Source organism: Diuraphis noxia, unplaced genomic scaffold (assembly GCF_037042655.1).
Source record: "Diuraphis noxia isolate RWA-SAM2 unplaced genomic scaffold, SU_Dnox_SAM2 contig0001, whole genome shotgun sequence".
Classification (NCBI taxonomy): Eukaryota; Metazoa; Arthropoda; class Insecta; order Hemiptera; family Aphididae; genus Diuraphis; species Diuraphis noxia.
Genome location: NW_028301711.1, coordinates 102,758,647 through 102,785,638, shown reverse-complemented (window position 1 = coordinate 102,785,638; position 26,992 = coordinate 102,758,647). Strand labels below are relative to the sequence as shown.

Here is a 26,992-nt window from a genome sequence, read left to right as displayed (position 1 = left end):
CCCAACATAACAGAAATTAGTACTAAAACTATTATTAACGAGTTGAAAAAGACAGCATCCAGTCAAGTAACTTCAACTCCTCATCAAATTGTTACTAATACTATTTCTACTATATCATCTCAAGCAATTTCTGGCGCTTTACCTTCAGTAGCCACAATGAAGAAAACGGTCCAAGGACTAAGGCGTTGTAGAAATGCACCTCCCGTAAATCCGTCAACGTTATCAGAAATAACTATTATTGACCCGTATACATTCACATTAAACAATAAACCCTTCCTCCTCTATGATAGTGGTTCTGATGATATCAATCGAATATTATTGTTTTTAACTGAAGAAAATTTAAAAATATTATCTGACCAGTGTCATTGGTTTATTGATAGTACATTTAAGTCATCCCCACAACTCTTTACTCAGCTTCTTACAATCCATTCAATAAAATACGACACAGTATTACCGTTAGTGTTTGCACTTGTGCCAAATAAAACACGTGATAGTTATACTAAGATAATAAAAGAACTTCTAAATTTGGAAAAAAATTTACGGCCAGCAAGTGTTATGGTTGATTTTGAACAAGCGCTTTTAGGTGCAATTACAGACGTTTTCGAGGACACCCGAATAAGAGGCTGCTTTTTTCATTTTGGGCAATGTATATGGAGAAAAATACAGTGTATCCCTGAAATACGAGAAAAATATATTTCAAATGCTGACTTTGCCTTAAATGTAAAACAGCTAATGGCTTTAGCATTTGTACCGATACCTGACGTCGAAAAAAAATTTGACGAATTAATGTCCCAAAGTTTTTTTGTAGAAAATGAAGAACTATTGTTTCCATTGACAGACTACTTTGAAGATACATGGATCGGCAGACCAAATAGACGTAGAACTCGACGCCCACCTACATTTAGTTTAGCACTGTGGAATCAATACGACGCAACACTTGCAGATTTGCCAAAAACAAACAACTCCGTCGAAGGTTGGCACAGAGCATTTTCGTCATTGTTAGGTGCATCTCATCCAACAATATGGCGATTGATAGACACAATAAAAAAAGAACAAGGGTCAACGGAAGCAAAAATCATTCAATTAATAGCAGGGCAAGAACAGGTAGCTAAAAAGAAAAAATATACGAAGACAACTACACGGATTAAAAAAATTGTAAATTCTTACCATGAACGTAATATCAATGAATATTTAATTGGCATTGCTCATAATTTACAAATATAATATTTAACAACATTTTACAAATTATTTTATGTGCCTGTAATAACGTATACCAGTAGCATTAATTTGTATTATTATAATTATTGCTCAAAATTTACAAATAAGGTATTAATTTTTATTATTATTATTATACAATATTTTACAAATTATTTTATGTGCCTGTTATAACGTATACCAGTAGCATTAATTTCAAATTTGTATTATTATAATTATTGCTCAAAATTTACAAATAAGGTATTAATTTTTATTATTATTATTATACAATATTTTACAAATTACGGGGACGGGAAAATGTCTTACGGGGAAGTGTTTACGGGGAAATGTTCGACGGTGAAATGGTGACGGGGAAGTGACCCGTTACCGTTTGAACTGTTGAGCTGCTGGTGAACTGATGATTTTAAGTTTAAAAATTTGGTGTTTTATACTAGAGTTTAACCCTCTCTTTCAACGTTGATATTAGGTATCTATCATAATCCTGAGGCGATTGTACATTATATTACTTAATACCAGTTTATAAAAATGCCATTCTCTTTTGTCCATGTAAGAACATGTTTGTAGTCTTTTCATGTAAATTCTTATTACATTATTATATGAGAAGTCTATTTGAATATATACATTCTAATTTATTTTAGATTGTGTTTGATATTTTAAACCAGTTCATAGGTATAATCATTTTTTTTTTTTTTGGAAAAGTCATTACTTTCAGGTCATTGGTATTAACTATTAACGTTGTTATATCTGGAATCCGGTTCATACTAATTTATTTTTGATTCTAATAATATTAATACTAATTTATATTATATTATATATATATATTATACTATTATTGCTGATATTACATATTTGTTGAAAAGTCTTTTGAGGTCATTAACGTTGTTATATAAAATCTGATTTTCAAGGCGGGTGATTATTTTAGATCCTGTTTCTTTAATAATTCATATAATGCTACTTGTGTTCATGTAAAAAACAAGTTTGTAGAAAGGTTTTTCAAGTCATTGCTATTAACATTTGCATATAAAATTATTGTGGTAGTGGCTAATATCTGTGTATAAAAAGCCAGTGTAAAACCATTAACGTTCATCAGTCTTCAAGATTTCAATTCAGTCCTCAACACAGTTTTCAACACAGCTCAAAAATGTCTTATAGAACATCAATTATTTCTTCAGAATCAGAGGTAAGTAAAGTTTTTTTTAAAAACCAAAAAACAAATTGGAGGTTAGTCGTAACTCAACGATATGGTTATAATTATTAAGAAACATACATATAAAAATTATGTTCCATAGAATGAACATTTCAGTGAATCCGTTGACTCTAAAGTTAAACCGTTAGCATCAACATCTAAAACAAAAACCAGTTTAAAACGTGGTGTTGAGAAGACGAATGAAAAAAAATCTACAAATAAGAAGCAGATGAAAATGGTTAGTTAAATTATTTTTTATTATAAATAAAATATACGAGTATATATATATATCCCTAACAACACCAAGACCCTCCTAGGAAGGTCATAGGACGGTCTATCAGGAATCATTGGACTTATACAGGAACTTCCTTTTTTGGTCCTAGACCATCCATGAGGGTTCCAAGGCAGTCTATTGACTTCCTGATGTCCGAGTTGAGACCATCTATAGGTACTACCCAATACCTTCCCAATAAAGGGTAATTTGGAAACATTAATTTGCTACCCATTTCAGTCATAAATGAAGCCAAATTGAGTCTAAAATGACATATATTTAGTTCCTAAATAATTCCCAAAACAGTCTGAAATAGTCTCTCAAAATATTATTATGGTGCCTATTTAGGTCGACACACTTCCTAAATGAGTCTTAAATTATATGCATTTATATTATAGACCATAAATGCTTCCTAAAAGCATCTGAAATAATGGCTGTATTTGGCAATATTAAAATGCCCCTTCATTGCCAAACCTCCTAGGATGACCAAAGATCAGGAATCCTAGGACTTGTATAAGAACTTTCTTTTTTGAGAGTTCCAGGGTTCCACAATTGTTGCATTATATTTTAATGATGCCTATTTAGGTCGACATGCTTCTCAATTGAGTCATATGGTATATATTTTTAATATTTTAAATAAATAATTTAGAATAGATAATTAATTAATACTATTTAATAGTATTGTACAAACAAATTCTATAGAAAAGACAAGAGAATAATTTTTATTATATCAATCAATTAATTGTTTGAATACTATCAACTTTAAATACCTACATAACAAAATAACTTATTATTTAATGAAACATATTAATATGATTGCTTATATATATATGAAAACTATTGAATATAAAAATGAAAATATCAAAGTTTTTATTTTTTTTTTAAATAATAATACATTTGTGATGGTTAAATAAGAGCCAATATTTGATATTTAAATATTAATTACATTTATAAATAATAATATAATCATAATAATACATTTAAAATACAAATATAAAAAAAGTAATTAATAATTCTGTATTGAATACATTTATGACTGTTAAATAATAGCCAATATAATATGATATTTAAATATAACAATATTTAAATATAAATTACATTATTGTAAATAATAATATCGTAATAATACATTTAAAATACAAATATAAAAAAAGTAACTAATAATAATTCTGTATTGAATACATTTATGACTGTTAAATAATAGCCAATATATGATATTTAAATATAAATTACATTATTATAAATAATAATATCGTAATAATACATTTAAAATACAAATATAAAAAAAGTAACTAATAATAATTCTGTATTGAATACATTTATGACTGTTAAATAATAGCCAATATATGATATTTAAATATAACAATATTTAAATATAAATTACATTATTATAAAATATAATAATATCGTAATAATACATTTATAATACAAATATAAAAAAAGTAACTAACTGTGTATTGAATACATTAGTAATGGGTAGAAGATTAAGGATCAGAAATTTCTTTGATGTGCCTTTCATAACGCTCTTTGGCATGTTTGAGCCAACCTGTTACAGCTTTATTTATAGATGTTACACTTGCTCCTTTGACATTTTTTAAAATAACTCCTTAAATAGAAAAAAGGAAACATTTTTTGTAAACAATTTACACATTAAGAACAAAATCATTAACAACTCACCAGAAATAATTTTAAATAACAATGTAGTTTTAAGAGGTTCTTTATCTTTTTTATTTAATGCACCTCGGCCAGTCAAAGACATTTTGCATCCTAAATGATTTGTAAAAAGTACATCCATAATAGACTTTGTAACTAACGATATACTTGGACCATGAAATTGTCTAAGCTTTTTAACCTGTAAATAAAATTCCTCATACAAATAATTAAATTTAGAATTAAAAAATAAAGTTATAAAATATTTACCAATTTTCTAAAAAACAAATAAATCTTAAGATTCATATTAACTTCATTAAATCTATCCAAGCTATCAAGTGGAAATCCTTCTAAAATAACATCATCATCACACATGCTTTCATCATTAGGCTTAAGTTGTTTGAATATGTCATCTAACATTTGTTGTTGTCTTGCCTGATTTAATATAACTTTGTTCAGTTTTACGTTTAGTTCGATTAGTGTAGATATTGTAAAATCTGAATTTTTTTTATTTTCTGTACCTAAAATTTATACAATTTTTCATTATAACCAAATATTAATAACAAGGACAATAATTTTAATCACATTGCATTGAAGTGAACTCTAATTGTTCTGCAATAAATCACAATGACCTGCGACAACCATGGTCGCCAAAATCACGTAAAAGTATGTTATAGTATTGTCAATAAGGGAAAAAATTATTTATGTTCGTATTGAAAACATAGTTCTACTATCGGTAATAAGTACACAATACAAAATATGATGATATTGAAAATAACTAATTCATTGTGTTAAGTGCACAAATTGTTCATACTGTATAGATGATCAAATGTGTACAGGTATTATACATCCCATTTATGTCACACGGCTATTTTAAATTTCTTGAATTTAAACTACTAGAGTATTTTTTTTTTAATCAGGTTTTTTCAGATCATATTAATTAGTATATCTAAAATAGTAAACTTTAAATAATTATTTATTGTGATAAAAAAATTATTGTTGTACTTATGTCATTATTACTTCCTAATCAAGTGTAATTACTTACTCTTTTTTGGTGTTGTAATTGGCGAATGTATAAAAAGTTCTCTTACAACTTTAGAGTTCAATTTTGATTTAGGAGTTGAGTTTGAAAGAGGTTTAACTTTAGATGATGGTGATATGAATAATGGAGGACTGATCATGTTCATTTCTTCTGTAATAAAAAAGATATGCATTCAAATAGTTATTAGAATGTATAAATCAATCAGTATTTGTCATACCCAATGGTCCTTGAGAAGACTGATAACCAGCATCTAAAAGTTAAAAATAAATAATCAAAAAATAGTTTAATACAAGTTTTTAATAATAATCATACTTTGAGGACTTTCATTTTGTAATAATCTCATTTGACGATGAGCGTTGCATAACTTTAATGGTGAAAGTTCTCTATTTGATTGTACTACAATATTAAATAGAATATGAAAAACATTTAATGGTATTTAATTATCATTATTATATTATTAATATTTTTAAATCAAATAAAACATGTAACATTACCTTTTATAACTGGGTTTGAGGGTTCATTATACTTCAAGTCTTCTAAGACATTGTTATCAATATAAATTGAATTTTCAGAAGGCATTTTACAAGGTCATTGATGACCTAAACATAATTTAATTTAATATACACTAAATAAATAGCATTATCTTAAGATAAATAATGTTTGAACATCTTACCAGATAGATTGAAAGAATGCTTTGGTAGAGGAGGAATGGATGAAGTAATTTTTTTTGGTAACCGTTTGTTTTTATTAGTTATTTTATGCTTTATATTTTTTGCAGCTAATAATCTTCTTTTGCGTTTAGAAATCACTTCATCCCTATCGGAATTAATATCTTCAGTTTCAGAAAGAGTAAGGGCAATTCTCAACTTCTGTTTTCCTCTTATAAAGTCATCTTAAGCAACAATTTATTGTAGTAACAATTTTTTTTATGATAATGGTTAAAAATTTTAAGTTAAGAAATTATTACCTGATGATGCCCAGATTTTTTTTAATTCAAAAGTTTCCCAAGAAGAATGTGGTTTTTCTGTATTTAACACCAATTTGTCAAACTGTTTATTATTAATTTTTGTCATATCCGGGAAATAAGCTATAGACTTATCTACTGAGATCCAATTTCGTGGGATAAGTTGTAAACCATCATGAAATTCAACAACTGCATAATTTCTATGACACATAACATATTTCATAATTAAAAATACTGGACATAATATTATATTACTATTATATTTTAAGTTTTTCAATTGTTTACTAAATTTGTATAAATAAGGTATATGTACAAAGTATATTAATTATAGGTAGGTAGCTAATAGTAGTTTAATTTTAAGTTTAATTTATTAATTTATTTTATTTTTATTCAAAGCCAATCATTGAATTTGAGGTTTCTCTTGTTGATCAATGTGCAACAATGGAAATACAGCAAACTTTGTAGAACAATTAGAAATTGGAAATATAAAATATTTTAAATTTATTTTATTAACTGGCCAAAAACTTCTTTTCGACAATTTGTCTATATCAACTTGATAAATACCTAAATATACTGACGGACAGGGTGAAGAATACAGTGGTGCTTTTTCTAAGAACTCTTTACCAATAATTATTTGACAACTATGTTCATCATTATAACAAATATTTTCAATCAAAATAATTTTTCCTTTAATTCCACAACAATTGTTACCTTTACTATTAATTTGAAATTTCATGCCACTAAGTGTCATAGTAGTAAATTGTGAAATGCATCCTTTTATAATTGGTCCATTGGTATGAATATTTTTTAAAATTATACCTTCTTCATTACAATACTTGTTCTGTGAATTATTATCAGAATTTTCTATCTCATGAATTCTACGTGCTATCTGTTGTAATGGCTTGTCATCCTTTCTTATTAAATCTTTGAATTTTTGCATGAAATTTTCAAAACGAAATGAGCTAAACATATCTAGTGGGCCAAAATGTTTAACATCGTCTACAATATGAAGAAGTCCATGTACATTATGAGAGATATGGTGCTCACCATATAATAATTTAAATGTAGTTACATAATGTTGCAATAATTTTTCGGCATAATTTAAATAAGAATTTTTAAAACAAAACTGTTTTGAAATCAATATTGTTATGCTACAATGAAGGGTAAGAAAATGCTCATAAACCTTGCTTGACAGTGTTGATTTAAGTACAACTGGACCATGATATAACAACAATTGTCTAAATTCTGTCCCTTTCCACTGACGGTAATGTATTAAACCTCTTGGTTTTCTCTGAAATTCAAATGGAGTATAAGGCCTAATTTGTTTTTCTAAGATATCTGAAATAACTTTTATTTTTCGAAATTGAAGACGAACTTTTAAGCTATCACAACACCATAAGTGAATGAGTTTTTTTACATTTCCTAAACATATTAAATGTAAATAGTCTAAGGGCACATTAGTGACAAGGCCAAGTTTAGGTATAACTTCTAGTGCACTGCTTGTTCCTAAATGATAATTATCATCAGTTTTCAAGACAAATTCATTGTCAGTGCGTTTTTTACCAGACTTGTCAGAAAAACAAATTCGTTTTTCAATATATTTACCTTCATCCCAGCATTTAGTGCAACTAGAATAACCAGTATGCCCTTTCACATTTAGAATAAATGATTTTGCTGGTGCGTCTGCACATATGACTTTAATAAAACATTGATAAATTATATTATTCATCTCTAAACCACTGTTCACCAGTTCCTTAGCTTCATCAACAAAATATTCTAAAAATTCATTGGACTTTTCAGGTTTTTTAGAGTAGCTGTGGTAAATACCAATAATAAATACTTCATTAAAACCTATAACTGAACCTAAGATAGGCCAAAGTTGACTCACTGAAGATTTACTAATCGGGAGACCATCAACACCAATCATAAGTTCAATTTTATTGCTTTGAATTTGTCCTTTTTTATTTAAAAAATTAGTTAATCCCTTTTTCAATCCATAATGCCAATATTGACCAAAGTTGATATTCCTAAGTTCAGTACCTCTAGGAATATTTAATAAAGTTCTAGGGTCTGAAGGTAAATCTGAATGACAAGGGTGTGCTTTTAAGATACTCAATAAACCTTTTAACGATGTATGACTAATGTGTTCATTAACTGCCCAAGACGCTATTTGTTGTTTAAAAGACAGTTGATCTAGAACATCACTTGAAGAAGATTTTGATGATAATATTTGTATTTTATTCAAGTTTAAGTTAAAATTGTCAACAGGAATAATGTTATTCAGAATACTGGGGCCTGAACTATTACAATTAAAATTATTTGAATTACTAGCACTTATAAGGGCATCATCAGTAGTTTTAATAAGATCATTTTGATTTGAGCTATTGAAAGTTTTCAAAGTATGAGTAGAAGAGAATTGTTTATTATTGATTTGCTTAGCTACTTGATTTTTAATTCTACGTCGTAATTGTCTAGCCGATATTTGGTTCTCAGGACGAATAAAAGGCCTAAAAAAATGTAATTAAATAAAATAACTTTTAAGGGGGGACATTAAAACACCACAAACAAAACTAAATAAGTTAAGTGATATTTTAAAAATTAAGTATTACCTATATAAATGAAAGGAGTTAAAAAAACAATTTTTTTTTTTTACAAAATTATAAATATTATAGGTAAGTATTAGGTTATAGGATTGTGATAGTGAATTGTGTATAAAAATGTACCTATAAAATCAGGATTTATCTTTTTAAGTTTTACAATATTAAAAACTCAATACTATGAATTACTAATATTTTTTGTAATTTTAAATGTTTTAAATGTTGCAAGACCTACATTGGCTGTATTAATTTGTTAATACTATAAGTAGATACCCAACTATTACATTATTATTATAGGTTTATATCAAATAATATATTTATAGAGTGGATGATAAGTTGTTTTCAATATGTATAGATTTAGGTATACAAGCAGTTATGCTTAACAAAATTAAAGCTGATGTTAGATAGAAGGTACTATGTGAATACAATAAGTCTAGGATATTAGATACTAGAAAACCTCGGCATTTTTTTTTTTAAATTTTAAAGTCATTTAATTTATCAGTTATTATTAGAAGAATAATGTGATACATTTAAAAATATAAATAGTTAGTTAAACAAGTATAAACACATTTTACTTGATATAAGTTCATTGGTTAAAAATATTTAAAAATTTGGCTAACCTAAATATAAGCATATAAAATTAATAAATTATGAATTCAAACAAGTAATATACTTTGTACTAGAAATAACAAAATAAATACTATTTTTAACTATATAAACATGAAAAAATAAAATAAAAATATTCTAAATTAATCCATAAGCAGCTTAAATGGATAGAAATTGATTTTATTTAATCCACAAATACCAATCTAAACTTTTATAAATTATAAGTACCTATATTGTATTACAGATATGAACATAATTAAATTAAACAGTGTCTAAAATTAAGGAAAAATTGTACTTAGTACTGTACATTGTACATGGGTACTCGAATTTAGCAAAGTTCACCGATTCGTATAACTATAGGTACTTAAGTTAAAATAATTTAGTTCGTCAAACTTAAGTGGCGTACACTTGTTACGTAACATGGATTATTTAAATTTTTTAACTTAATATACAAAAACTGAATCTAGGTTAACCTATAGTTAATAATTATAATTATATGTTAACTATACCATGGTTAATTCAATGTACCTATTTAATTAATAAATAATAATAAAGGTTTAGAAATACATACTTGATATCGGCAGTTTCAATTCCAACAATATCGTCATTGGAGTCAGAACTGTCTGAGGTAGACATGATCGATTCAACTGCGTCGTAAATTAATTAATTAATTAATTTTTCAAATACGACGTTTAAACTTTAAACTTTATACGTAAAAAATAAAAATCACACACTGAAGTCTGACACACGAAAACGTCGAAAACGCAAGGCTAATGGTGACATAAATCCGCACTTCGCAAACGCAAACGAATAAAATAAACGATCAAAAGAACAGGCGGACAACCTAACCAAACTAGTAACCACCTTTTAGTAATAAATAATATTATATTATGTAATATTATGTCCTTATCTGCTGCAGTACCACAGACGACGGACTAGAGAGTTTGAGACATAGAGGCTAGAATCGACTTGAAGCGATAGCCAAATGCCCAAATCACCGCTCAAGGTTTTGAGTAGGCTTGTGCAGGGGAAAATCAGCAAACTCCCCGTCACCCGCCCGCCTGTTTATTGCCAGTTCATTCTATTTTGGTCTGTGGCAACGGACTAATCGAAAAATATACCATTGTGGCATTGTATAATACGTCAATACATATTATCATTGATTATAATTATAAATACTAGTATTTATAACTAATGATTATAATATTACGACCACGGACTAAGATATAGGATATCTAAGTCCTTGATTACGACAAAGGCAAACATTATCGTCTAAACAACGTCTACCATGATGTAGAATGTAGAGTGTAGACTGTAGAGTAGATAGTAATTCTCTACATCATGACGTCTACTATAATTTATAATTTATACACGATTGTGATAAGTGATTGTGATAACTATAGTCTATAATACAAATATTGTAAGTAATATAATACAAGATACAAGTATACAACTTTCAAACAACTACGATCGTTGATAAAAATGAGTAACAGTATGTATGCTGTATGCACCATATGGCATATGCAGAGAACTATATAATAGTATAACTATATAATTTAGATTTTCTTATAATATTGTAGTTCCTTTGTTAATTTCTATATTACACACTACGTCATAATATTACTATTAAAAAACACTGGCCCAGGTAAATACTACGCCGTATACCGGTTAATAAAATAAAATAATATTTTTAAATATATTGATAAAAACAAAATTGAACAGTGATAATGAAGTCTTATTGATAGGAATAACGAATAACCACTGTTACCGCAATGGTGTATGCGGTATAAATTATCGAATTCGATAAATGATAAAAGTATATCGCAACACGTTCGAGAATCATTAATTTTATCGAATGTGACAAACATATATCGCATAATTCAAGAATCGGCCCCCTGTACAGTTATCTATGCCAAAACAGAAATACAATGAGTCTATTTATATTGTTTAATACTATAATATAGGTATAAGTAAAATAATTTTGGTACTATTAAAAATTTACGTTATCTATCTACGTCAATAGACTAACATATTATAATATATTGATTGTTACAGCTAAGGTAACATAGTTAAATTATGAAGATGTTTTTAAACATTTAAACTAAAGTTTGTTCGATAATAATAACAACACATCGTTTATGGAATATGCTCATTACTATTATATGGATAATTACTGCTGTGCACATTGTGCGTTCTCTTTTTGTAATGTAAAATATTAAAAATATTAAATTACTTTTTACGCATTGAATTCTTTTTTAAATACTTATATTTTGAATGTATTCGAATGGCATTTTAAATAATTAATATAACTATTGAATACTTTTTTTCATGCATATTAGAAGTTGTTAGTAAATTAGGTATACTATATTTCATAAAAATATTTTTGTTGTTAATTTCTCTTTATCTCTCATAACAGTCACAACTAATAGGTATATATATAGATGGTGATGGTCTGAAGTTGAATTATGCAATCTTTTTACATCAATGTTGTCTCATGGACTTCTATAACTGCTATTATAATAGTCCATTATTTCTTTATACTCAAACAGGTAACTCCCGGGAACTAAATAATTAGTGCCCACAAAGTGGTGCCTGTTTAGACTCAAACAGGTAACTCCCGAGTACTAGGTAACTAGTGCCCCCTAACTACTACCTTACGAGACTCAATTAGGTAATTCCTGGGAATCATCTTTTTAGTACCCAATCATATCAACCAAAATAGGAAGTTCCGGGAAGGTCTTATTGTTTCCTGGTAGGAAGGTCTAAATAGGAACCAATCAGGAACCTAGTACGAACATCCTGGGACGGTCGGTGCTGTTAGGTATACAGGGTGTCCCACGGAGTTCTGACAAATGAAATAACTTTTATTCTAATCAATATTTTTTAATTTTTTTTTTTTTTGTATAATTAATAGACGCTTGCTCTACACATATAATATAAAAAATTTAGTTTTTATTTATTTATGTAGAAAATGAAAAATTTAAATTTTGTTTTAAATTTTTTGGAACAAATTCAAAATAACCAATTTATAAACATATTGAAAAAAATAGATTTAACATTTTCAGTATATAATTTGAGTAGTCCGTTTGCGACTTATTAACATTTAAATATTCGTTAGATTGACTGCTACCGGGCAATTTACCAAACGCAACAGACAACTACAGTTATAACCAGAAGTCAAATGAACCCGAGATAACGAACTATAATAGTATTATAGTATCATTATATCCATAGACCACGAATATCCGTATAGATAATCGTGCCCACGGCCTTAGAATAGTAGGTCTGGCGACTAGTGAACTTATAATGTGCCTTTAGTGTCCAGGACCCCGTCATGTGGCGCGCTCTATTTGTGAAACTTGGTAGTTGATATCTACGCCCACGGCCTTAGACCACTGCAGTAGTGCAGTACTGCAGTCCATAGATTAAAGAATAGTGCAGTCTGCAATACACGACCTACACGACCTTCATGATTATTTTTTTAACTAGTTTAACTAGTGATCTTATAAGTTGTAACTGGTTGTAACAATGCCAAAACGATGTTCATTTTGCAATTGTTCTACTTTGAATGTACCTATATTTCGTGTCACTAAAAAGCGCATTGAAAGTTGGTCATCAAAAACAAACAAAAATGTATTTATTGGTGATAGAGTATGTCAATCCCATTTTCCCCAAGCAGATTTAAAAACTCATGTTATAAGTAACTTACAAAACAGCAGTTCTAGTTCTAGAGTAAGTACTTATGACAATGATTAAGAAAAATCATGTAATAAATAAAGATATTTCTTCTTGTAGACAATTTTAAAGGAAGGAGCTACTCCTCTACTAGTCCAGAGCCCTACTAGTCTCGATGATAGTGTTGATGAAATTATGGCCTTGCCTCTTATACAAAATTCACCTAATTATCTGGAATTAAAATCTAATAATAGTTCTGAACTGGTAAATATCAATAAAACTGTGGTTAAAATATTCTAAATACACATAAGGATACTATTTAAAAATAGTATTTAATTTGTATAAGTATATTAAATTACTATTTAAGAAAGTATATTAGAAAAAAACTAATTTAATTCCTATTTGATTATACTATTAAGTATTAAGTATTAAGTAGGTACATAAATACTAATATACAGCTATAATCAGAAATACTAGAAATTATAGAAAAACAGTGTTGTAAAATAATAATAAATACATTATTTAACATAAAAATCAATTAAAATTGTCTATACAATTTTATTTTTGATTGCTTTATTTAGTATTTATTATTACAACATTTCTGACATCGTTGAACACGATTATTCAATTGCACCTATTGTTGACTGTTTAAAGTATTATGTGGCAGGCTACTTAAGTCATCAAATAACTAAAAGATCAAGTTGCATACAATGTAAATCAGCATTTACTGTGATATCGAATTTTAAACCAGAAGCTGATCTTACAAATATTAAAAGCAGAGGATGGTTAAAACACCCAAACCCATATTTGTACAGCTTAATAAGTGCTATTGAAGATGAATTCATGAAACATGTAAATAGTAATACAGTTGTTGATGATATTATTGATGGTTTGATTACTCAGTATGGTTCTTTCACTTTTCCATGTACTGAACATAAAGATTATGTAATATCGTTTACAATAAAATATTATATAAATATGCGTTTAAGACAGTATACAAGGCAATCCAATCAAGAAAAAGTAAAGGAAAATTCTAAAAAAAAAATTATCCAAATTTTGTACCTCTTAGAACTTTTAAACTATAATAATAAATTAAAATATGCTATGTTTCCACATCATAGTTTTTTTTTATGAATTACAAACTTTGACAAGTAGAGCGCGCCACCTGGCCGGGTCCCGGACATTAACGGCACATTTATTATTGTGTTAAATGAGGTGAGTTGCATGGGGCTGGGGCTGATCGTGCCATAACATATTATTATAATAGGAATGATAGCCGTTTTACATTGCCGCCAACATATGTGCGATAAAACCTCTTATTACTCTTTGACACGGTCTTAGAAGATATCTTCTAAGACCGTGCTCTTTGATAAAACCGCAGATTTATATGGATCCAGCGACACGGTAGTGTCGCGAGCTAAGTAAAAAAAAAAGGAAGGCGAAGCACTCGACCGTGTATATATACAGAAACCTAAACATTCCCATTTAATACGTGTTAATATTTTGGTATTCTTTATTAAAGGCTGTAGGTCTAATAAATGAACCAAATAGTTAGAATGAGATATCAATCGATCGAGAAAATCATAGGCTACGTGCTTTTATAATTTTAAATAGAATCGGTTGAATAGTATTTTAGTTATGATCAAAAAACTGTGGATATTTAAGTGATCATTTTATATTACTTTCGCCGCCGGCTGCCGTATTAAACGCGTCATGTTGACGGGACGAGTGAGAGGATTCTTGCGACGGCGGCGTGTGTCTCCCACTACTATTGCTTCCCCCCACCGCTAGACACATACAACATACTAACACGCGAACATGGTCCACAATCGCTTATCAGTTATCGGTATCGGTGCATTCTGTTTTCGTAATTTGAAATTTCGTTCTTTCGTCTCGCGTCTTGCGTACGAGCTTGTTGTCGGCGTTATTGTCTCGTGTCCATAATATTATTATTCAATGCACGTGGTATCACCAAACCTAACCGTATCGACTATCTATCATTTTCCATTGAGCATTTTATTGTTAAATAATATATAGTCGTTATAATAATAATTATTATTATAACAGTCTTTATTATAATTTATAATACTTTATTGTGACTGTCTTCATATTTGTGTCGAATTGTGTCTACATTAAAAATGGTAACTTAACTCCAAAAGGCGCGAGATATGAGGAAAAAAAATATCAGGAGTCTACTCAATCTAAAATCGTAGTTGAAAGTTATAATAGTACTACTATTAAACAGTGCAGTATTAACACGGTACATGAAGTACCACTAAAAAGAAAGAATCCAAAATCCAAACAGTTATTTCCATTTTATTAAATATTGAAAAATGTGCCAATAGATCAATTGGTAAATTAAAAATGCCTCTGGTTCAAGGTAGGTGTGCAGATAGAGTATTAAAATGGGTGCTGAAGTATAGGAAACAAAATGTACTTTTGTACAGAACGATATGTTTAAACATCTTAAAAAAATTATAAATAAGACATTACATCATAATAATGGAAAAAAAAATAAAAAATATCTTGACCCTAATAAAAACTAATGATATCTCAACAAAAACACTACGTCAACTCCGTGTAAAAAAACGCTAAGTAAAAAAAAAAAAATATATAAATGCAATAAAATGTGTGATATAAGGTGGAATCTAAGTAAATAGTTTAATGAATAAAATGTATGTATAAATAATTAATTCAAATTTAATAAAAATTGGTTATTTATATTAATTTATAATATGAATTATTTTAACTCAAATTGATCCAATTTTGGTTTACTTGGCCGGAAGATTCAGTCTAAAAAATGTATAGCCAAGTACTAATAGTTTATGTAATAAATAATGAAAGCACCATTACAATAAATAAATTGTTTCCGGCTAAGTACACCAAAATTGGATCAATTTGAGTTAAAATAATTCATATTATAAATTAATATAAATAACCAATTTTTATTAAATTTGAATTAATTATTTATACATACATTTTATTCATTAAACTATTTACTTAGATTCCACCTTATATCACACATTTTATTGCATTTATATATTTTTTTTTTTTTACTTAGCGTTTTTTTACACGGAGTTGACGTAGTGTTTTTGTTGAGATCTAATAAGACATATTATTGTTTTACATAGTATCTCACTTCATTCCTGGTCTAAGACCAATGTTCGCCTTTAAATATACTATGAGCTCTTCTTATTATTATTATCTCTGTTATCGTTAAATTTATTTATTAGCTTATTGTAAATCTATCTACTCTAGTACTCGTTACTTTGCTAATTTAATGTTTATTTAGTTTTATTTTATGTTTATTTAATTTTGCTTTTCACCAATAAACCTACGCCATATGCAAGAAAAAAAAATACATAATATTATTGTTCTGTGATAATACCAATATGTCTATTGTCTATGATTATACCTATTCTGTGGTAGTCACGATGTAGAGAAGATATCTTCTCTACATCGTGGTGGTAGTCTAAAGGTTTATAGATAAACCTTGCTATTATCTAAGGTGATAGTACTGATACTACTATCCTAAATTGTGATTTCGTCAAAATTATCATTATTTACAGTGATAATGATTATGTTATTTGGTGATAGTGGATAGTGGATAATGAATATTATTATCTTTTATTCTGTGGTATTATCAATAATAATCAAAATTATTAAGTTTAATCAATAATATTACATATTTTTGTGTTGAATTAAGTTTAATAATTAATATTTAATACATATTAAATTCTTAAATTGTAATTAGTATCAATTTATTTTATTGTAAAACATTAATGTAACTGATTATTTATTTTGAAGAACATACTTAAACTACTATAATTTATTTTCAAAATGACCTCCATGATTTGATACACATTTTTCGTATCGTTGTAATATTGACGCAGTTACTGAATTCAACATTTCCAGGGTTATGGACCTGCATGCTACTATGATGCGCTCTTTCAAATTAACTAATGAAGTGGATTGTTCAGTATACACACGATCTTTTAAATATCCCCATAAAAAAAAATCCAATGGAGTAAGATCTGGAGAACGTGGTGGCCATTTAACAGGACCGTTTGTTCCAATCCATCGCAACGGAAAACTATGGTTCAAATAATTTTTAACCACATTACCATTATGTGGGGAAGCACCATCTTGTTGTAACCACATACAGTCTCGAATATCAAGAGGGACATTTTCCAGCAATGTTGGCAAAATGTTTTCCAGAAAATCCAAATAACGCTCACCAGTTAAAGTTCCTTCATAAAAGTATGGACCAATTAATGTATTATTTAATATACCACACCATACATTTGTGGACCATCGAACCTGGGACTTTGTTTCTCTTGTCCAAAATGGATTCGAATCATTCCAATAATGTGTGTTATGGCGATTTACCATGCCGTTATTGGTGAAACAGCTTTCATCAGTCCACAATATTTTGTTCAAAATATTACTATCCTGATCATATAAACTAACTATTAATGATATGAATTGGAGTCTTCTTTCTGGATCTGACGGTTTCAACCCTTGAACGCAATGCAATTTAAACGGGTGAAATAAATTGTTTTTTAATATGCGATGTACAGTTGATTTACTGATATCTGTTTGCCGAGCTATGGATCTTATTGATGCTTGTGGTGTGGTACTAAATGCAGCTAGAACATCAACATTTTGAGCATCATCTATAGCAGTGTAATTTTTTTTTAACCGATGGCCATTTGGAAAACTCCCTGTACAAACATTTTTATTTTTTTAGTTCATTTAATAAATTATTTTTAAAAATGTCAATGCAGTTGCATATTAATTCCATAATAATATTTAATATAATTATTGTCTAAAAGATACCTATTAATTCAAATTCATGTTTATACAATATTTTATTTTATTTTCTATTATATTATACATAGACTGAATTGTATTTTTTTTAAATAAAATGATGTTACACTTAATTTAATATTTCTTTTAGTTTTTTTACAAAATATCTGCTACGATAGATTGTAATTTGTAAGTAGGTACTTACTTATATAATTTATAAAAATATTTATATTTTTGTCAATTATTAAAATTGAATTCTACCTGTTTGACGCAATGTTTTTTCAACGTTGGTAAATGTTGCCCGTGAAGGTTGTTTTCGGTCTGGAAATTTTTGTAGGTATTGACGAGAGGCTTTTAATGTGCTTTTACCACATTCATAAAAAATAGCTAACATATCAGAATACTCTGTATTACTATAAATAGCAGGCATCATTAAATTAAATTAAATTACTAAATAAAATAAGTTGTCTATATGTATAATATGTACATTATGGACAATATGTCTCGTATCGAGTTGTATTAGAAAATCCAATTAATAAATACAAAATGCAGTTTAAAAAAAAAGCTGAATTTCCAAAACCTAGATATGAAACTTATCTAATCTTGATTATTATATTATAAATAGTATATTTATTAGTTTTATCTAACTGGAAATTTTGATATTCTGCAGTGTTTTGTACACAGGTATGTATAGTTTTTTTTTTATAGTATTTCTTGTTTCATATCTTGTTTGATACTTGCATTGCACACACATTACACTTTCTTTAGTCTCTTTATTTAACATTTATTAATTATTTTCTACTTCTTTATTTGAAGCTTAAAGTAAATACTTTCTTAAAAATGGAAGTTTTTGAAGATGTCGGTACATTATATAGTGAATATTTAAAAAACAATCAAGATGACGTTATGAGTGAGTTAGAGTTTTTCAAGTCTGCATTTAAAGATGCAATAAATGAGATGGATACTCTACGTCAGGTATGTAAAAATTTAAATTAATATGCACATCAATTTTACTTTAAATTTTATTCTGAAAACAATAATACACAAATTAACAGCAATACCATACGTTAAATGAGCAACTTAACAATAAAAAAGTTGAAAGCAGTTACTATGCTGAAGAAGTGATTCAGCTTCAAACTGAAAATAAGTTACTCACTGAAGAACTTGTAAGTGACCAAATTATAGTAAATCAGGCAGTGAAGTTGTAGCATTTTCATATTTTTTTTGTAGATATTTAATATATTCATTGCTAAGTGAGCTTAAAATATGTTTCAGACTTTCAGTTAACTATGATTTCATACAAAACAAGTTTTATTGAAATAAATGCAAATTTTGTCATTTTTAGTGCAAAAATGCAATCAATTTATTTTGTTTTTTAATGCAATAACTTCACTGTCCTAATAATAAATAATGAAAAAAAATTACATATTATATAATTTATTAACAATAACATAATATTATTAGGTAACATTAAAAGTTCAAGAAAAAGCATATAAAGAAAAATATGTACGTTTAAAAATAAAAATAAAACATGCTTAATAATATTAGTTACAATTTTTTTTTTTTTTTATATACATTATAGGCTATACTTAAAACCAAAAAGGAAATTTTGGAAGAAGACAATGTAAGTATACTATACTTGCAAAATTGATATTTAATTTAGTGAAATAAATAATGCTTTACAATTATAAATAATATTAATTACAAATTACATTTTTTTTTTTTCTTATAGTCAGCACTTAAAACCAAAAATGATTATTTATAGAAAGACATTGTAAGTACAAGTAGCAAAATCATTTAAACAAAAAATATTAACTGTTATAGTTGTAGGAATTACTTAAGCAAAAAATGGCCACTATTGAGGTGAAGGATAAGACAGAACATCACGAAGAAAAAAAAAAAGTAAATAGTGAATAAAAAACATATCCAACATATTTTACTATATTAAAATTATTTACTTTCAGGAGCACCAAACCCTTCATAGCTTAACCTCATCTCTTATGTTACCTAATTATGCTAAGAAAGATGATTTACTGCCGATCGAATCCAAAATTTCTTTTATAGAAAAACTTGTATGTTCAAAAATGGAGGAATTAAAATTAAAAGATGAAATAAGCAGTGTGATAAATGTATTTGATGACACATTGAAGACAAATGATGTATTGATAATTTAAATTAATTGAAAATAGATTTTATCTCATATTTATAATTTGTATTTTATTAGAGTTGTACTGAATGGTGGTGTCCTAAGCACAGTAAATTTTTGGAAATTTTAAATGGTCTCAAAATTGGCGAACTAACTGTGGAGGATCAATGTATTATAAGGAAAGCTAAAGCAAGATATGTTTATTGGGAAGATAAAAATAATAAGGTAATATTAATTTGTTTTTTGTACTATTTCCCATATTTAATAATTTATTGTAATTCATTATATTTACATGACTAAATAATGATTTATACTTTATTCTATGTTTAAGGATACACCAAGGTGTCCTATTCAAAGGGGCGGATCTTGGATATTTTGATAGGGGGGGGCACATATAAATTATATAATGATTCTTAGATGATATAATTAATAATACATACTCTTATTTTTAAACAAAATTGGTAATAATAATAATAATGATAATAATAATGTTGATTACATAATATCACATACCATATAATAATAATTTATACATATATGTAGTCATTAATAAGTAAATAAGTAAAAATATTTTTATAGGTTCTCATATTGCCTCATAGGTCGAATTGAAGTTTTCGTTTATGTTTTTTAGCAAACACATCTAGTACTTCTCCTGGTTTTACTTGAATATCTTTATTTATATGCAACATTGCTAAGCCGTTAAGTCTTTCCTGGCTCATTGTCGATCGTAGGTAAGTTTTAATTCTTTTTAAAGAACTAAATGACCTTTCAGCACTTGCTGTTGTTATAGATATCACACTAAGAATTGTTAAAAGACATTTAATGTTAGGAAACATAGATGCATATTTAAAAGCTTCCATTGAAGAATCAGCCTTTTCTGGTTTATTTTTCCAAAATTGTTTCCATAAATTTAACTCACCGCGTAGTGCTTCAATACTATGAGGTAAATCTGCTTCATATGTCTTGGCCGCATTCAATATTTTATCGTCTGAAGTTTCATAAGTAAAATAATATTTAGGAATAATTAATTTTAAATTAGTAATAACTGAATCATTATTTTCATTAAAACGTGAATTTAGTTCTGACATAAGATAATCCAAATAAGGTAGAAAATAGTTAACGTGGTAGAATTCAGATAAATCAGTTGATTGGGGCTTAGCGTTTGCACGATGACATTGTGTTTTTGTTACTCTTGGAATCCTTATATCAACGTCCATTTTTCCTGCAATTAATGTTGTTTCTTCAAAAATGTTTTTAAATTCCGTTTTTGAATTTTCTCTTATTGTAGTTAATACATTTTTAACATTGTTGATCATTTCTATCGATTGTGTATAGTCAATATTAATACTCTGTAACAGCATTGAAAGTGGAAGTGTTATGGCTAAAAATTTCGTTAATATTTTTAAGGAAATCAAAAATTCAAATTTACAAATAGCTGCAGATAGAGATTGTGCATTGCTTCCTGTATGGTTGCTAAGGCTTAATTCGTCTAATGTAACTATTATAGCTCGTAATATTTCCAAAAAATGTAAAATTCCATCATGTCTTTCGACCCAACGTGTTTCACACAACTTTTTAGCTTTTACTGCTTTTTGATGTGGAAAAAGTTCTGTCATTTTTTCACTCAAAAGTTGAGTTCTTAAAGCAGATTCCTTTAAGAAGTTATAAATATTTGTTATTATTCCGACTGTGTTGCGAATTGAAGGTACAGTGCTTGCTTTACTGAGCACTAAATTTAATCTGTGGTTGGCACAGTGAGTATAAAATGCAAGAGGCTGTAAACTTGCAATTCGAGATTGTACTCCTTTAAACGCACCACTCATATTCGCGGCACCATCATATCCTTGTCCTCGAAGCAGAGCAAGATCTAAATTTTTTTCTTTTAATATTTGTATAATGGTGTCAGCTAAATATTCACCAGTTACATGTTCAACCTTTGTGAATCCAAGAAAATGTTCCCGTATTGAGCATGTGTCCGAATCAAAATACCGAACACAAAATGAAAATTGTTCAGAAATACTTACGTCAGTCGTCTCATCAGCTAAAATACTATAAAATTTTGAAATATGAACTTTTTGAATTATTTTATCACTTATAACATTTCCGCAGCAATCAATTAAATCATTTTGCGTCGTCTTACTAATATAGGTAGTATTTTTTGTTGCAGATTTGAAATGCTCTTTTAGAATTTGATCTCCAGCATTAATACGAAATTCTAATAAAGCCTTAAAATTTCCTTTTTGATTTTTGATATCGTCATCAACAGAATTTATAGAACCATCATCTCTATGACCGCGTAAGGATATATTTTGTAGGCCACAAAATAGTATGGTTTCAATAATAGGGATTAATTTTTGCCTATTTTGTTCAACTTTACGTGTCATAGCAGTGTCTAATGTTGTTTCTATATTTTGTATTTTTCCATTCATAACACTTATGAAATTATCAGATTTAAAAACACAATTCTTATGGTAGTCATTATTTTGATGGGCCTTAAAATTTTCTTTTGCTTTTTTGTAAAGAGATAATGGTATTGTAACTAATTTTCCTAGTTTTACACGACTACGACCTCCCTCATCGCTTCCAAATAAAACACATATTCTACAAAAAGCTCCTCCGAGTTTTTGGCTATAAGACAACCAGGGATACTCATTTATCCAGTGAAGTTTAAAGGAACGATTTTTATCTCCTTGAGAAATTAGAGGAAAAATAAAATTTTCATATGGAATCCACGGATCACGTAGAATATCATAAAGTTCGTCGTCTTTTATTTTATTAAATTTAAAACCTACATAGTTGCCAATATCTCTTGTATTTGAAATTTCAGTAGCAGTGGAATGAATTAAGTTGGATTGATCGTCTTCATTTTGGGGCATAATTTCATTTTCAGACTTTTTGTGTACAATATTATCATCTAATTTTGTTTTTTTAAAAAACGTTAATATATTTGTATTCTGACGTTTCTTCTCCATGATTTGGATTTATACGTATTATAAGTTTTAATCCCAAATAAAAATAAATCTAAAAAATACAAATAAAGTTCTATTAAAGAATGTATGAAAGAAAATTACAATTTGGTTAAGCTATTTTTAAATTAATAACTCGATAGTTTTCTATAGGTATGATTAACGATTAGCAGCCGACAATGACGAGCGTACACGCAGTTAATTTTAAAAAATAGAAATAAACTACCCAATATATTAGTATATTTTACCGTATGGACGACGCTGCCTGTCGTCCAAAACTTGAATACATATAAGATGTATAAGCGTCAATAGACAATAAATATAAACGTAAAAATATGCGATTAATCAGCGCTTGTGAAAAAAAACATACTTCAATAAGTTAATAAATGGTTTGTCACAATTACACTAAGCTTAATAGTGGTGGTTTTGGTTATATTGTTATGAAATTAAAAATATAAACTTACATTTAGCGTTGAAGCGTAGCCCTTCGTCTGTAGCAATTTCACAATTACACTATTATTTTATAAAAATTATAGTGTTATAACTTATAACAGTGCTGTGTGCTTGTGTGCAGTACGGCCAGTACGAAATTAAATTGTAAGTACCTATACCACGTCGTTGTCGCGGCGTCGCAGCGGTGTCGCGCGTTAAGATAACGCAAGACGTGTGCTCCGGGCCTAATGGTTATAAATAGAGATCGATAAGATACTAAGCTGTAACTCCTTTTATCAGTTTAAATTTACCTAATATTAATGATTTTACTAGTAGGTAAAAGGTAGTATTATTTTTATTTACAACTGTATTTTTATTTATATGATACTCGTAGTAACATAAAAAAAATGTTGATAGAAAATTGACAGGGGGGGCACGTGCCCCTGTGCCCCTCCCCTGGATCCGCCACTGCCTATTCAAGACCGAAAAAGAGGACAGGTTATTCGTTATCAAAAACCTAAATGTTGGCCATAAAATAATAATGTTTAAAAAAAAAACCTTTAAATAAAATACTATTCTAATTATTAAATAATAATTTGTTTATTTTGATACCTACTTAGAATAGGTATGTACTAAAAGGTATGTATCTTAACAGCAACATTAACAAACTTGCACTAAATGATATTTGTGGGCACTACTGTTTAACTTTTATGTAATAATCCAATAATATCAATTAAACATACATTTTACATATTAAATCCAAAAAGATGAATCAAATATATTGTTGTTTTAGGCATGCGAAGGTGTATAATTTAAAAATCAACTTTTTATTTAACTTTAATTGTAATAAAACAGTATTATTAATAACTACCTATAAATTAACAGTTCATAAGCATGAACAACTAATAGTCATGATCATGACTATTTTAAAACTATACATACACTTTATATCTATTAGTATTTATCTTTTTGTTATTGAAGGAAACCTACGTTCAAGGTATGCAATTGTGCACACCAATGATTGCTGTTAAGATACAAATTTATCAAAATCATTTTTTTTTCTGAAATACTGACCAAATTCACTAAATATACTAAAAAATATTAGAATTTACTTAACGGAAGAGTATTTGTGTAAAATCTAAAATCTTTTAGTAATCCAACAAATCTAATCATTACTTCTAAAAAAAAAAAAGTTTCCTGCTTATAATTCACCTCATTTGTGACAAAGATATAGATAAATTTGAAAAAAAATTAAAATTATTTAATTATGATCTCTAAAAATAGAGTTTAGACTTTAATTTCACATTTTGTTAAATTCAGAAAAAGTTGTATTTACTAAGCATTTTTTATAATTTTTAGATTTTTCTCAGTATAGTAATATTATTCAAATTATAACAACTATAACATAAATTTTTTTTAAATAATTTAACTAATTTAATCATACTTAATTTATCTATTGGTATCTACACAAATAGTTGATAATTTCCCTACATATAAACAGTAGAAGATTGCATAGACGGTATACTGTATGTACTATGTATATTAATATTCGAACAATCAAAATATTATGTGATATTTAATGTTGTAAGTATACATTTTTGAATTATGAAATCCATTTGGAAAGTCACTTTTACCTAAATGATAAAATAAAATAAAAAATTGTTTATTAATAATATCTTCATAATGTATTATTTACTTATAAAAAATATATTTTATTGACTATTTATTATTAAATAGTCATTAATTAACTCATTATTCACTATTTAGAATTGAATTATTTAACTTTTATTATTATTTAAGCGTATAATATTAATACGTAAAGATCTTATAGGTATTTAGTTATATTTACATTATGTGATAAGACTTTCTATTTGAATTTGTTTTGACAATGATGAAACTGTAGATAAATCCAAATAATATTCATCACCAGTTAATGCTCCATGTATGTTCATTGTTCATGCACATCAAACGGTAAACTAATTGTAATTGGATCATATTTATGGAACATAAATGATAAAATATAATTTAAATAGTATGTTATAGTATTATATAACATAATATACCTTATATAGTTGTTTATACTTACATTTTATGACTAGACTTTTTTTATAACAGTCAGTAACTAGTCCATACTTCTTGATGACCCGTGGTATTGAAAGTTATCAACTGATTAAACTTGTTAGTTTTATTACAGTACTTTATTTATTAATAAATCAAAATACTACCGTTTTCAATTTGCATACATATTATTGAAAAATATTTTTTCTAGTTTAGGCTAGTTGTTGTTCGAGCAATGAAATAATGTACGTTAATATGTATGTCACTGTTAAATATTATCAAATAAACATTTTTCTCGTTTTATATCTTGTTTGATACTTGCATTGATAAGTACACATTACACTTTCTTTGTTGGTAATTTAACGTTTAAATAAAATACTTTCTTAAAAATGGAAGTTTTTGAAGACATGGGTGCATTATATCGCGAATGTCTTGAAAATAATAAGGATCACATTTTAATTGCTTGGTTTAACTGGTTTAAGATCTACTTAATTGAACTTGACATTCCCTCAAATTGAATAGTAAAGACTCTTCATGCAATTTATTAATTGATAAACTTGAAATAATTTTAATAAATGTAGGTAGGTACCTTGTATTTATTTATTTTTTATTGTGGTACTGAATGCCGGATACGCCAAACTGTTTTCTGTGAACATGTTGGCGACAAATCTATACCTACGTAATATCATTACAATGTATTTATTATACTATAATACTGATCACCGCATAAAGTTGAAACATTTAAATAATTGAATACAAAATATAAATTACTATTTATTATTTTTTTTATAGTACCTATTTTTATTTTATATTACCTATTTCATATTTACTATAGTATAATAATAATAATGACATGTGTGTGAATCAGTGATAAGTGATAAGACAGTATACCAAGAATCAATAACAAGTGCTACATTATGTAACCATTGTAACCATGTTGGTAAATTGTAAAATGTTAGGTTAGGCTGTGCATGCAGCTGCGGGCTGCAAGTTTGATGTTGTTCACTCGACTTGTCCTGGTGGGAGTGGAGATTAGATTAGATAGAAAGTGCCAATGTCCAATTGATATGACCATTGTACTATTTGTACTTATTACTAATTGTTATTATAGTTATTACTTATTATCAATTATGACCGTTTGGGTATCGTTAAATTGAGATATAGGTAATCTCATTTTAACTTCTGGTTTTTACTGTCGGGGTTTGATAAATTGCCCAGTAGCAGTAAATGTAACGAATATTTAAATGTTAATAAGTCGCAAACGGATTACTCAAATTAAATACTGAAAACGTTTAATCTTTTTTTTTCAATATGTTTATAAATTGGCTATTTTGAATTTTTTCAACAAAATTTAAATCAAATTTTATTTTTTTTA

The 26,992-nt window shown here is 27.5% G+C and overlaps 4 protein-coding genes, 1 long non-coding RNA gene and 2 pseudogenes across 5 annotated transcripts; 4 read left to right on the top strand and 3 right to left on the bottom strand.

Annotated features, from left to right (window-relative positions):
* The first annotated feature begins 2,327 nt into the window (after window positions 1–2,327).
* Window positions 2,328–2,648, top strand: LOC149062966 (uncharacterized). The gene is made up of 2 exons (XR_016189335.1): window positions 2,328–2,395; window positions 2,505–2,648. It is a non-coding gene; the product is annotated as an uncharacterized LOC149062966 (long non-coding RNA).
* Window positions 2,649–4,156: 1,508 nt separating this feature from the next.
* LOC149062964 (uncharacterized) lies at window positions 4,157–10,167 on the bottom strand (annotated as a pseudogene).
* LOC149062965 (uncharacterized) lies at window positions 6,729–9,840 on the bottom strand. Its single transcript, XM_089222298.1, has 2 exons — window positions 9,827–9,840; window positions 6,729–8,835 (listed from the first exon to the last, which is right to left on the bottom strand). Exons 1-2 carry the CDS (start codon window positions 9,838–9,840, stop codon window positions 6,729–6,731), a joined length of 2,121 nt encoding a protein of 706 aa, XP_089078424.1.
* A 2,845-nt stretch (window positions 10,168–13,012) lies between the features above and the next one.
* LOC149062963 (uncharacterized) lies at window positions 13,013–13,506 on the top strand. The gene is made up of 2 exons (XM_089215463.1): window positions 13,013–13,263; window positions 13,327–13,506. The coding sequence occupies exons 1-2, from the start codon at window positions 13,060–13,062 to the stop codon at window positions 13,504–13,506; spliced, it is 384 nt and encodes a 127-aa protein (XP_089071589.1). The 5' UTR covers window positions 13,013–13,059.
* Window positions 13,507–13,803: 297 nt separating this feature from the next.
* On the top strand, window positions 13,804–14,275 carry LOC149062962 (uncharacterized; annotated as a pseudogene).
* A 2,753-nt stretch (window positions 14,276–17,028) lies between these two features.
* Window positions 17,029–18,445, bottom strand: LOC149062961 (uncharacterized). The gene is made up of 2 exons (XM_089215462.1): window positions 18,277–18,445; window positions 17,029–17,930 (listed from the first exon to the last, which is right to left on the bottom strand). Exons 1-2 carry the CDS (start codon window positions 18,443–18,445, stop codon window positions 17,029–17,031), a joined length of 1,071 nt encoding a protein of 356 aa, XP_089071588.1.
* A 1,548-nt stretch (window positions 18,446–19,993) lies between these two features.
* Window positions 19,994–24,093, top strand: LOC149062960 (uncharacterized). The gene is made up of 4 exons (XM_089228843.1): window positions 19,994–20,174; window positions 20,240–20,386; window positions 20,493–20,520; window positions 24,041–24,093. The coding sequence occupies exons 1-4, from the start codon at window positions 20,016–20,018 to the stop codon at window positions 24,091–24,093; spliced, it is 387 nt and encodes a 128-aa protein (XP_089084969.1). The 5' UTR covers window positions 19,994–20,015.
* Window positions 24,094–26,992: the final 2,899 nt, after the last annotated feature.

Coding starts and splice junctions, on each gene's coding strand:
- LOC149062963 (XM_089215463.1), top strand. CDS start 13,060: ATGCCAAAACGATGTTCATTTTGCAATTGTTCTACTTTGAATGTACCT. Junction 13,264..13,326: donor ACAGCAGTTCTAGTTCTAGA/GTAAGTACTTAT, acceptor TTCTTCTTGTAG/ACAATTTTAAAGGAAGGAGC.
- LOC149062961 (XM_089215462.1), bottom strand. CDS start 18,445: ATGCCTGCTATTTATAGTAATACAGAGTATTCTGATATGTTAGCTATT. Junction 17,931..18,276: donor AAAAACATTGCGTCAAACAG/GTAGAATTCAAT, acceptor ATGTTTGTACAG/GGAGTTTTCCAAATGGCCAT.
- LOC149062960 (XM_089228843.1), top strand. CDS start 20,016: ATGTTACCTAATTATGCTAAGAAAGATGATTTACTGCCGATCGAATCC. Junction 20,175..20,239: donor ACACATTGAAGACAAATGAT/GTATTGATAATT, acceptor GTATTTTATTAG/AGTTGTACTGAATGGTGGTG. Junction 20,387..20,492: donor GGGAAGATAAAAATAATAAG/GTAATATTAATT, acceptor TCTATGTTTAAG/GATACACCAAGGTGTCCTAT.